The sequence below is a fragment of the Lithobates pipiens genome, unplaced genomic scaffold (genome assembly GCF_037356315.1).
Source record: "Lithobates pipiens isolate NorthernLeopardFrog02 unplaced genomic scaffold, aLitPip1_a1.2 Scaffold_18, whole genome shotgun sequence".
In the NCBI taxonomy this organism is placed as follows: Eukaryota; Metazoa; Chordata; class Amphibia; order Anura; family Ranidae; genus Lithobates; species Lithobates pipiens.
The window spans coordinates 142,314,175-142,326,462 of record NW_027507758.1 but is presented as its reverse complement, the minus strand read 5'-3'; the positions used below and the strand labels follow the sequence as shown (position 1 = coordinate 142,326,462).

At 42.1% G+C, this 12,288-nt stretch overlaps 1 protein-coding gene across 1 annotated transcript in view; it reads right to left on the bottom strand.

The window, feature by feature from the left end:
* SLC24A3 (solute carrier family 24 member 3) overlaps positions 1-11,542 on the bottom strand; it is a 568,031-nt gene extending 556,489 nt beyond the window's left edge. Inside the window, exon 1 of the mRNA XM_077486207.1 lies at positions 10,844-11,542. Coding sequence (XP_077342333.1) covers positions 10,844-11,042 — 199 coding nt within the window. The 5' untranslated portion in view covers positions 11,043-11,542. The remainder of the gene's footprint in view (positions 1-10,843) is intronic.
* Between the last annotated feature and the right edge of the window lie 746 nt (positions 11,543-12,288).

Here is a 12,288-nt window from a genome sequence, read left to right as displayed (position 1 = left end):
GAGGTTGTCACCCAAAAGAAGCTCCTGCTCCTTTTTGGGCAACAAGCTTAGTGCAAGTTTTAAATGTGTGCTTTGCAGTGATTGCCACGCAATCCTGTTACATGACAGAATCTCATCGCGTTTAGGGTTCCATTGAGATTAATGGCACCCCTCTCTGTTGGAGGAAGTGCTCCCAAACTGGCAACTTGATCCATGTTCTGTGGGAATGTAGTAAGTTGGCTGGGTTTTGGACAGAGGTTCTTAGGATATTCCATCAGGTGACCGGCATGACACTACCGCCCCCTCCTTCCCTCGTGTTACTAAATGTAGGCATAGAAGACATTCCACCAAAGCTCAGACAATTCACTACTCATTTGTTTCTAGCAGCCAAACTAACTATTCTTAGAGTTTGGAAATCGCCAGATCCACCCGAACCACGAGAGGTCCTGCGAACCCTCTCTACCCACTACACATATGAGCTTCTTGAATGACTGGCAACCTTGGGTAGATTGGTATAATGCTTACAAATTGTTGTAAAGAACCATGAAAGATTATGCACCTATTTCCCAATAGGTCTCCCGTGCAGGACAGTCTCCCCCCCCCGAGCTCCTCTCCAGGCTCCAAGCTCCCTTCCTTCCCTTCCCTCCCGTAATTTTATTTGTTTATAGTTCGGGTTACTGCATTAATTACTGACTTTCATTTCTGAAAGTAGAAACTAAATTACGAAGAAGTTATGGTCCTACTGTGCAGTTTACATCAGGAAGATGCCTAGTGATTTAATGGATGGACTGGGAGTAGTCGATCTTGCTTCTGGGGGTGCAGCTAGTTCCCAGTTGGGGCACCCGAGGGGCAAGAGGGGTAGGAGCACCCTGTATAGTGGGGTCATGCATTTGGCAACAATAGAAATGACTGCAGTATATGACTTTGATATGAACATAACTATGAAGCTACGGCAAGCACTGCTCTCTTTTGTAATCACTGTTATTAACTTTTCTTTGTTTATATGTAACATATGAAAATCACTCTGTAACCCTATGTTGTTCTATTATAAAAAAAATTTGAATAAAAATTATTGGAAAAAAAAAAAAGATTAATGGCACCCAAACGTATGTCGTGCATTTTGATGGGGTTTGGCATCACCCGAGATTCCAAACCACCTAATGTGAAGAGATCTCATAGGATCTAGGGGTCCAGGGCACTAGCACACACGTTTTATGGCAATTTTTGAGCATTTTTTGAGCGTTTGTACATGTTTTTCTGGTGTTTTCAGACTCTAATGTTTTGTTTTAGCTCAATTCTAGGAGGAAGAGAGGTAATAAATTGTGCACATTTTCACTTTTTCAGGCAGCTGCAGCACCCCCCTCGACTCCACCCCCTAAAGCAGCAGAGAGGAGGACAGAACCCCTCCACCAGATCCTTCTCTGTGTAGCTGGGAGAGGCTTGTCTTTGACCCCCCCAGCAGTCGGCAGCAGAGAAGAAGATAGAACTCTTCATACAGAACCTGCACCTTTATGTGCAGCCACAGCATCCCCTTGTCTATGCCTCCCCTGGACTCTGGCAGCTGACTCCCACCCTCCTTTTTGTCCTCCTCCAGATCCTGCACTCTCTGCTTCCCAGCTCAGCTCTCAGCTTCTTCCGGGCAGCAGCACAAGGTAAGGAGCAGGCATTGTGATGTAAGGGACAGTGGGGTACTCTTGACTTCTGCGTATAATTATTATGAGAATAATACAATTCTATGCTGGTTGAAAAGGACGGTATCTTCCACAAATACTTTATTGTAGACTGCTCAGACAGAGTACCAAGGCAGAACCATGTTATGTCTGAGCACTGCCGTCGTCATAAAGTTTCTTCTGGATGATACCAGCGATGTGTGATCCTCCCTTTCAGACTTGCATCATCTGCTACAGGAATGTGACTGGGCTCCAGGCTGGTCTGCGCCTGACCTTCACAGCCTAAATCTTACGTTATTACTAAAAATCATTAATAATAAAATGCAGAGGAAATTATCTAATACCATAAAGAGTAAATAAATTTATACAGTCTTACAGATACAACTGTATCAACCATAATACTGGTGCAGCCCACAATTAAATTGAATTTGACACCCCTGCAAGATAAGCTTACTAGAAAAATATACGTTCACGTTTTGAGTGCGTCTGTCACGAGTGCTGCCTGTCTGCTGGCCATCTCTTTTCATAACTTTCTGGATTCCCTGCATGCTTTGAAGTCTGTTCCTCTGCTGTTTACTTTGAATTTCTAAGGACTACATATCCCATGGCACCTTGCTTCATGCAAGCAGTGATCCCGGTACTGACTCCACGCTCTGAAACTCCTCCTCTCAGCACCTCTGTAGTTCTGAAGGCAGGCTCTGTGAAATGTGTGACACAGCAGTGCCTACCTACAGGATATAGTGAATGTGTCACCGAATTCAAAGAAGTAAATGTGTGGGGATCTTCACAAAGTTTACAAGCATTAAGATTAATAGGAATAGGTAGAAATATTGGAAATAAAATTTGGAAATAAATATATGATTTTACATTTTGACTGTAGATACACTTTAAATTATTTTTTCCTGTTTTATGTTGGTTTGTCCTCCCCTTGTAGGCACCCCTTTGTAGTTGAGGTGTTCTTTTGTAGCACCTTATTAATTACATATATACCCTTTTTGAAATATTGTTATATTAGACTCTCTAATATGTATTTGCGTGTCCCCTTTTATGTAACTACACTTAATTCCTATTGTCTAGTGACCACTTACCCTACTAATTTATCCTCATGTCCCGCAGGCTGCCCATTGACTGCCGTTAGGCACCAAGACACATGCCAATAGCAGAGTAGGCCTGGGGCATGTAATTATCAGCTGTAAACAAGGGGACAGTGACAGCCTGTGAATGGACGGGAAACTGTGAATATGTGGCACACGTAGCCTAATAAAATGTATAAAAACAAGTAAAAGAGGTAAAAAAAAGTTGGCGTCTTTGCAATGGACATTTATTTTCTCATGGAAAACATGTGTCTGTTTACAGCCAGGATGCAAACCCTACCATGAGGCCTTTTTTTCCCAGCAAGTTCCATAGAGAGCTAGCTGCATAGATTAAGTAGATGTCAACTGAACTGAATAAAGAGTAATCTGCCAAAACACTATGCGCGACGATTTTTTTTTTATTTTTAATTTTTTTATAAAATACTTGTTTACACCTTTTTTTTTTTACCTCTGCAGTCTGATGGCAGCCATTTCCTGTCTACATGCATGCCCTCTAGTGATGATTGTGTTTCTCAGGGCAGGTTTTCTGATGGTCACAACAGTGGTCTACATCTGTATAATGCGTGAGGCCACTTACAGTCTTCATTAGCCTGTGTGTATGTAGTTCTATTAAATCCAATGTGTCCATGCACATGGAGGCATTTATCTCCAGTGTTCAGAGACATAAAACTGCGTAGTCCCCTGCTCTAAACTGGGGGTACTATGTCAATTTAGTTTTCGGCTGAGCTATAGTTAGTTCTGACTGATTATATCGTTTTTTATCAGTTTTTTTCATTACGTTTACGTTAGCTTGTGATTTCTCACTGGTATTAGTATTAGATTTCACAAACAAAACAACATTTTTTATATTTGTATTTCCTTCAGCCAATCCATTAGGAGGTTTATGCCACTGGTGCATGCTGGGGGAGGATATACATGTTTGGGACAGGCCATGTGCACTCTCCCTGGACTGAGACATTGGGAGGAGCTGCTGGATGGAGCTTTGCTGTTAGGCCCGATAGCCTGGTTTGGTGCCTAACGTGTGTTGAAGTGGTCCTGAAGTCACGGGCGGCACAGTGGTGTAGTGGTTAGCACTCTCACCTAGCAGTAATGCCCCGTACACACGAGAGGGATTAAGTCTGACAGACCTCCAAAGGAGTTCCGCCGGAGTTCCGACGGAGTTCTGGCGGACTTTTCGACCGAACGGACTTGACCACACACCATCACACCAAACTCCGACGGAGTCGAACGTGATGACGTACGACTGGATTCGACGTAGGAAGTTCCTAGACAGTAGCCAATAGCTGCCCTAGCGTCGGTTTTAGTCCGTCGGAGTAGCACACACACGAGCGGATTTTTCAAAGGGGACCGGGTCCGGCGGAGTTCCGTCGGGAAAATTTAAAGCATGCTTCATTTCTAAAGTCCGTCAGACTTTAGCTTCGCTAAAGTCCGTTGCAGCCCACACACGATCGGATAGTCCGCCGGACTCAGTCCGTCGGAGTTTGGATGTCGAAAAGTCCGCTCGTGTGTACGGGGCATAAGAAGGGTTGCTGGTTCAAATCCCAACCACAACACTACCTGCCTGGAGTTTGCATGTTCTCCCTGTGCCTGCATGGGTTTCCTCCGGGTACTCTGGTTTACTCCCACAAACCAAAGACATGCAGGTAGGTTAATTGGCTTTTGTCCAAAATTGGCCCTAGTATATGAATGGGGACCTTGGATTGTGAGCTCTTTGAGGGTAGGGACCAATGTGAGTGTGCAATGTACAGGGATAGGGGCAATTGTAGACACTCACTCAGGTTGAACTGGATGGACCGGTGTCTTTATTCAACCTTACTAACTATGAAACTATGAAACCCTGCCTGGTCTGGAGGAAGCTGTGCCAAGGAGGAGACCCATTGCTAGAGAGAGCCAGGAAGAAGTCTGGTCTCTCAATAGGACCTTGTGACTCACTTGGAAGACACATAGAAATTTGAGAACATGCTTACAGTGTTGTTGGGTCAACTTAAACTGTTCTGACACTGTGAAGGTGGACATTGATCTGGATCCGGAGAGTCTGAAAGCGATCTGCTATCGTATTTGGAACACCTAGCCCTCACCTCCTTAGCCATTCTGCAATACAACTTTAAAGAGACAAAAGTGACAAGCACACAATATCCTTTCCCCCCATTTTGACCATGGATTTAGCCCTGGAGTGAAACGCTAACCCGCCCCTGGCCTCTAGAGGTGCTATCCTGCCTTTGGGGTGTTAGAGGGGTGCCTCAACTGAAATGCCTGAGTCTTGTGTTTAGAGAAGTGTCTTTTGGTATGCGCTTAAATCCTTGTTACAAAAAAAACGGTAAATGTACGAGCAATTTTTTTCTAGTGCCTAGAATAGATTATTATTCCAGCCACTAGAATGAATTTACGCATGTATGCTTTTGAACGCTTTATGCCCCATTACATGTGTTTTTTACTTTGGATCCTTGTGCTATCTTCTGGATGATCCAGAAAATACATGATTATTTATTTATGCTGTGCATAAGCTTTTAAAAATATGCTATTATGTTTACGTTTAAATTAGATTTTAATGATTAGGAGTACATTTGTTAGATTGTAAGCGCTAACGAGCAGGGCCCTCTGTTTCCTATTGTATTAAAGTGTATTGTATTTGTACTGTCTACCCTTAGGTTGTAAAGCGCTACGTCGGCACTATATCCCGGATAGCAAGGATAACTTGCCAGAAATTAATGGCAGTGCTGAATTGTAAGTCTTGTTAACTTGCTGCACATATTCACTGGCAAGTTGTACACTTGCAGAGCACTAAAGCACAAGTTCTAATTGACACTTTTATAATTTGTAGCAAATTTGCGTGGCAAGTCTCTAGAAAGAGCAAAGTTGCAGTGGTGAGTCTACAGCAAGAGCTCTACAAGTCTACTGCATGAAAATTCAGCCACAGTGACCCCTGTGGTGGGATGACTATTGCACAACATAACTCAACCAGAACTCGGAGCAGAATGTTTGCAAAGAAAGTTGATGCAATGCGGACTTGCTGCAATTGTGCAACAAACTTGTGAAGCCTGGCAAAACTAGCAATAGCTTAACATGTTATTTTCAAATTTGCAGCACAGTTGCTATCTGGGATTAATCCTGTATTATAATAATAATAATTACTCTTTATAGGAACCCTAAGTACTTGATATCTACAAACACGTAGAATGAAGAGCATATACTGTAGAAGTCATTAACAAAAATAAAGCTGTCACAAAAAGTGTTTGGAAGTTGAGACTTGCCCCAAGTGCAGTACAAAAGTTATGTTTTTTGGTCCATATTCACAATCACCCCTGCAGACTACTATATCAAGCTATGAGTGTCTTTGGCCAGACAAATGTAATCCATAAGCTTTGTCTGATCTCTCTTTTTTCATGCATGTAATTGATGCTGGCTGAATCCTGGCATTTAGAATTATTCCTTATATATCCCCCCCCCCCCCCCAACTGTTTTTGCAAACTCAGTGTTTTATATAGGTCACGGCTAGGAATACTGCGGTTTTTTCAGCTGTTGAGCGAACACCCCCACGATTAACCAAACAACCAGGGAGAGTTGTAGCTGCGAAACAGCTGGACAGCCACAGGTAGCCCCAGCTTCTAGGTCAGTTATTTTTGACAGCCCCCCTGTGGATTTGCCATGCCTTGCCTCCCACTTGGCGCGCTCGGCCCCTACACCTGTCCTTCACTTCGTAACGCTTTAACCACAAGGTTACAGGAACGTTGTCGGCTGTCAATCCAAACGTTTTCTTTTTTTTTTTTACGGTCTCAGAAGACATGATCATTGTCAAGCCACTGGAAAAGGAGCTGGTTTCTGAAAATACGCTGTGTAGAGAGCAATGTCGTTTTCACCTGATCACAAAACACTTTCTTCGTCATTCCGTGTCAGTCTTCTGGGCCTCCTTCAGCAATTTGTGTCAACATGAATCACATCCTTGGAAATAAGAGCACTGGTAGCACCGGGAATTGTAACACAGTGTCCCCACAAGACAAGTGCTCCCAAATGCTCATCTACATTAAAGATAGCATCACTTTTAGAATGCGTGACATGTCAGCTATTTTTTTTTTTTTTTTTTCAGCTCACTAGGGCAATTTATTCATCGTAATATTACTAAAGGGAAAGAGAATGATTGTATAGGTTGATTGGAAAAGTAATGATGTCCTCATTTATAAGGAAGTAAATGAGGAAGTCATTCATATGTTAGCAAAGATCCATCATTTTACTTGATACAGCCATGATAAACCTTGGTCATCACTGACCTTTCAGCTAAAGAGAAAGATAAATAGCCATTAAAAAAAAAAAAAAATCACAAAATTATTGGGGTCTATCAAATATATGTGGTTAATGTATATAATAACAGTATTCAGTATAATATATACATTTTTAAATGCTTTTATACGTTTTTCCAGATTTATTGAAGACCAAGCTCTCCAGCAAAATTGACATTGTCACTGGTAAGAAAAAAATATAACACTGATATGAGGGCTTACAGAGGTCATATTTTATTTACAATACGTTTTATTCATCATTTATTTATTTATTTATTAAATGTAATTTTAAATGAAATCTTATTAAAGATTGTTGTTGCAACCGCTCTCAAGCTCTTAACCCGTTACTTTTTATTGACAGCTTGATAATTATTGTTATCATAAATATATTATTATTTTTACTACTAATATTAATAATAATAATAATAATAATATCATTATCATCATTATTATTAGTAGTAGTATTAGTCTATTATCATTACTACTACTATTATTATTATTATTAATATTAGTACTAAAAATATAAATAATAATAATAATATCATTATCATCATTATTATTAGTAGTAGTATTAGTCTATTATCATTACTACTATTATTATTATTATTTATATTATACAGGATTTATATAGGGCTACCAGTTTGTGCAGTGCTTTCCAAAATTAGCAGGGGGCAGTAACGTTGCCATACAATTTAAGACAAGAGGGCCCTGCTCATGTGAGCTTACAATCTACATGTCAATGTGAAAAAAAAAAATATAATTAAAAGGCATGTAAACTAAAAAAAAAAATCATATACTGAATAATATTTATTTTATTAGATATATATTTCATACAGTTATCAGAATGCAATCTTTTTTGTGACATGCTCCTTTAAGAAACCGATTCAGGGAGTTTGTATAAGAGTGTTTAATGAACCATGGCTAGCTGTAGCAGCGACATAGTTAATTCTAGGGCACAGCTGTTACTATCAGTTCACCTACCTATACCATTAGAGTAACAAGTCTTTATCTATTTCACGTCAACGTGTTTTACCTAGTGTGAAATACTGAGCCTTGCCAACCTCCAAGGTGATGAATGAGCACCACACATGGAAGGATTCACATTCTTTAAAAGGTAGATCTAGGCAGAAAGATTTTATCGAAGTTTGGGTAAAGAACGCATCATTTTAGCACCCCAGATGGACAATATTTCAGTGCATTTGTGTTAGTCTTAATGGCATATCATCTCCAGCATGCTGGTCATTTTCCTTTTAAAGGTACAACAAAATGTCATTATTTAGAAGAGTTAACCATGACCCAGGAGCTTCTGCCTAATATAGATACACACAAAGCTTCTAATGCCGCGTACACACGGGCGGACTGTATGGCGTACTTAGTCCGTCGAAACACATTTCAGCGGACAGTCCGCTCGTGTGTGGGCTTCAGCGGACTTTTTCAGCGTGCAGTCCGGCGTACTAAGAATTTCGGATTTTTCGAAATTCTGTCCGTCGTACTTTGGTTTCAGCGGACAATCCGCTCGTCAGTATGCTAGTTCGACGGACTAAGAATGGCGCATGCCCAGAAAGGATTTACACGGCGGAAGGGTGCTTTGCTGTGTATTGGACTTCCTATTTCTAGTCCCGTTGTATGTGCTGTACACGTCATCACGCAAGCTTTCGTCGGACTGTTTGGGTATCCGTGTGTGGTCAAGTCCGTTCAGTGGAAAGTATGACGGACTGTCCGTCGGATTGTATGACGGACTAAGTACACCATACAGTCCGCTCGTGTGTACGCGGCATTAGAAGAGTATAGATCTTCCATAAACTAGCTGAAAGACTTTCCTATACAAGTAGAGTTTGAGCATACTGTAAATTTAGCAGACGGAAAAATATACTTCTCTCCTACAATAACTTATTAAATTAAGTATAAGCTTATTTAAGCACTAAGCATAATAAAAGGAGATCTTAGGGTATTGCAGCAGAAATGCAAATTACATGTCATTCAGTCCAGTTCAAGTTCTGTGTAATTCGGTTCAGCACCTCTACTGACAGCAGTTGCATATTCTGGCAGGCATTCTGTTTTAAAGGGCAGCTGACCAAGACTGTGGATATCGGGCTGACCCTGAGCAAAGCATAACACAGTACAACTGCCCTTTGCCCCTTTTTCTCCATAAATTAATTCTATCACAACTAGAGACAAGCCAACTGTCACCTTCTAGATAACATAAAACGGCAATTATTTTTGGAAGCTCTAATGGCAGTGTGATGGGAAGGGGGTTGGTGCCATCTTCTCTGGCAGTACTGTCACCCATTAAAGTGAGCTCAACACAAGGCAGGTATCCTAGTAGCCAAGTTTAAAGACAGCCAGTCATTGCTGGACCTATATGAGAATGTTACCCAGCTATTCCCAACCAGGGTTCTCTGGAACCTTATGGTTCCTCCAGAGGTTGATAGGGGTTCCTCGATCTATGGTTGATTGACCTCTCACTCAAGAGTACCTGCAGAATTGCCAGAATCAGAAGGATTTACATAGTTAGGCTGAAAAAAGACACAAGTCCATCTAGTTCAACCAAAGAACGAGCCCAATTATCTTTTTAGCTGGCTAAGGGTGGCATTCTGATCAGCACTCTAAGAAAAACATTCTTCCAACTGACCATCGATGTAAGGGACCTTCTTTCTTCTGACCCTAATTATTTAATTTTAGCAGGAGTTCCCAGAGACACTAAAATTGTCAAGGGTTCCTTGGGGTTATAAGGTCAAAATGTTGAGGGTTCTTCTGAGGTAATAGGGTTGAGCAAGGTTGATCTAACCATTTGACCTTAATGCAGGTTTACCTATGAAGGTTGATTTATGGTCAGTTTGAGAATAACTCTTGGAGGTAAGAAGGTCCACTAAATGATTGCTGCCTGGACTCTTGTTCAGAACAGTACTCCTAAGTAGGCATAACAATTCTAAACACAGAACCTGATCGTTCATTACCTTCTTCTTCACTACTATTGTCACCACACTTAGAAGACAATATGGCTTATACGTCTGACTTTGTGTGACCTTTCAACTCTAAATTTAAGGACTTACAGCCATCCATAGACAGAGTAAGTTAAGGGAAACCTGTCATGAAAAAATAAACTGTAAAGGCTGCCACAATGACCTTCCAGTCACTAAGATGGAACACGTATGCACATCAGAAGTTATCACTTCACTGTGACTTTACCTGTCTGGGAACCAAAAACGTAAAGCCCAGACAAGTAGCATCTTCAGCACGAGGTCAGTAATAGTCCTTATCATAGAGGTCACCATACACGTTACAATCTTTCCATACATTCAACATCTGATTTAACAAAACTGTGTAATATGAGGACTATACCCTATTTATCAATCAAGCAGACCCTCAAACTACAGTTTATTTATTTATTTATTACAGGTACTTATATAGCGCCGTCAATTTACACAGCGCTTGGTAGATCTAAAAAAGATTCCGCAATCAGCGTGTAATGTGTGCGGTTAGCTATAGTTCTTTTAGTACATACTTACTAAATTCTTCATCAGTTAGACCCCATACACACGATACAACTTTTGTTGTCGGATTTCCTTTAGATTTACCAAAACCATGTAGTGCAAGGGCCTGCCTGATTGCATACAAATTTAAACTCTTAAGGTTTGACCTCAAATGATATGTTTTTTGGTAAATCTGAAGGAAAACAGTCTACAAAAAAATGGTATAGTGTGTATCCAGCTTAAGCCGGCACCTTAACAATCCTTTCAAATGGAATATTCAGAATCTTGGCTAAGCCCAGCAGTGACCGGTTCTCTTCAGCATCATTTCGAGCGGATGAACTTGAAGAACTCACCTGATTTTCCTGCCCAGTAGGAGAGAGATGATCCAACCAGCATTAGACATCCCATGAAGCACATCTGCCCCAGCAGCAACGCTTTCCTTTTCCTGCGGGTCCTGCTCCTCCGCTGGCTGCTCTCCTCCAGCATCCCTGGCAGGGCAGGCAGCTGCTCTCCCCGGCTCAGCATGTTCCCCGTGCTCATGGCCACATTCATCCAAAGCACACTCACTTGCGAAAGACAATAGATCTCGGTGTACTCCGTGCACAGAGGGCAGAGGCTGCACAGCGCAGACGGCAGACACACTTGCGTAAAAGTCCGGCTCCTTGCACCGTGCGCCCTAATCCATGTTACACGCGTCTGGGCTGATCACAGCGAAGAGTTTACTGTGTCGGTGACGCTGAGCAGCATGATGCAGGCAGAGAAAGGACTCTGGGCTCTGTGTGCTGCTGCTGCTGCTGCTGATCATGGATAGCTGCTGAGACTGAATACTGGATTAATTCACAGAGCATCTGTCTGATCAAAGATCCCCAGGGAGAGCGGGTTACACAGAGACACAGGCAGAGCTCCCATTAAACAAAGGCAAGGAGAGAGAGTGCTTACTGCTGAAACTTTACAATCAGCACGACATTGCTTCCAATTCCTCAGACTTCTCTATTCTCCGCCCTTGTTTCTCCTTCCCACCCCTCCCAGGTTTATTTTCCTCTTTCACTGCTCTTGTGAGGCTCTCTTACCACAGGGACTGTACAATCTGGATTAGATCTCTTACATGCACTCTACTCTACTCTAGTGACTCAAGCCCATGAGTCTGGGAGGAAGTCTTGATTTTTCCATAGGTGATCATCGGCTGGGCCCGTCTTTACCTTATTCGTCCCTGGAGAGACGTGGCGTAATAAAAGTTTTACTATGTGTATATATATATATTTTTTTCTTTCTTTTTTTTTTTTTTACGTATTTAAGGCTGGGTACACACTATAAAAAATAAAAAATAAATCAGACGCGCGATTGCCCGTTTTTCACCTATTGTTCTTATAGAGAGTCATGAATCCAAGAACGGTACTAATGATACCAGTGGCGGCTGGTGCTCCATTTTTTTTGCCCCCCCCCCTCCACCTGGTCCGCACTTACCCCATCCAGGTCACAGCTGCCCCCTCTTCTCCTCCCAGCCAATCCGGTCTTAAGACCCGCTTGCTGTCCTGATTGGCCGGGAGGAGAAGCCGGTAGACAATAGCGAATATTGATTTGCTAGTGTCACAAAGCGAGTGGGTGGCAAACAAACCCCTCGCCAGGTCCGTACTTACCCCATCCAGGTCGCAGCTTCTCCTCCTAGCTACTCCGGTCTTAAGACCCGCTTGCTGTCCTGATTGGCCGGGAGGAGAAGTTGGTAGACAATAGCGAATATTGATTTGCTAATGTCACAAAGTGAGTGGGTGGCAAACAAACCCCTCGCCAGGTCCGCACT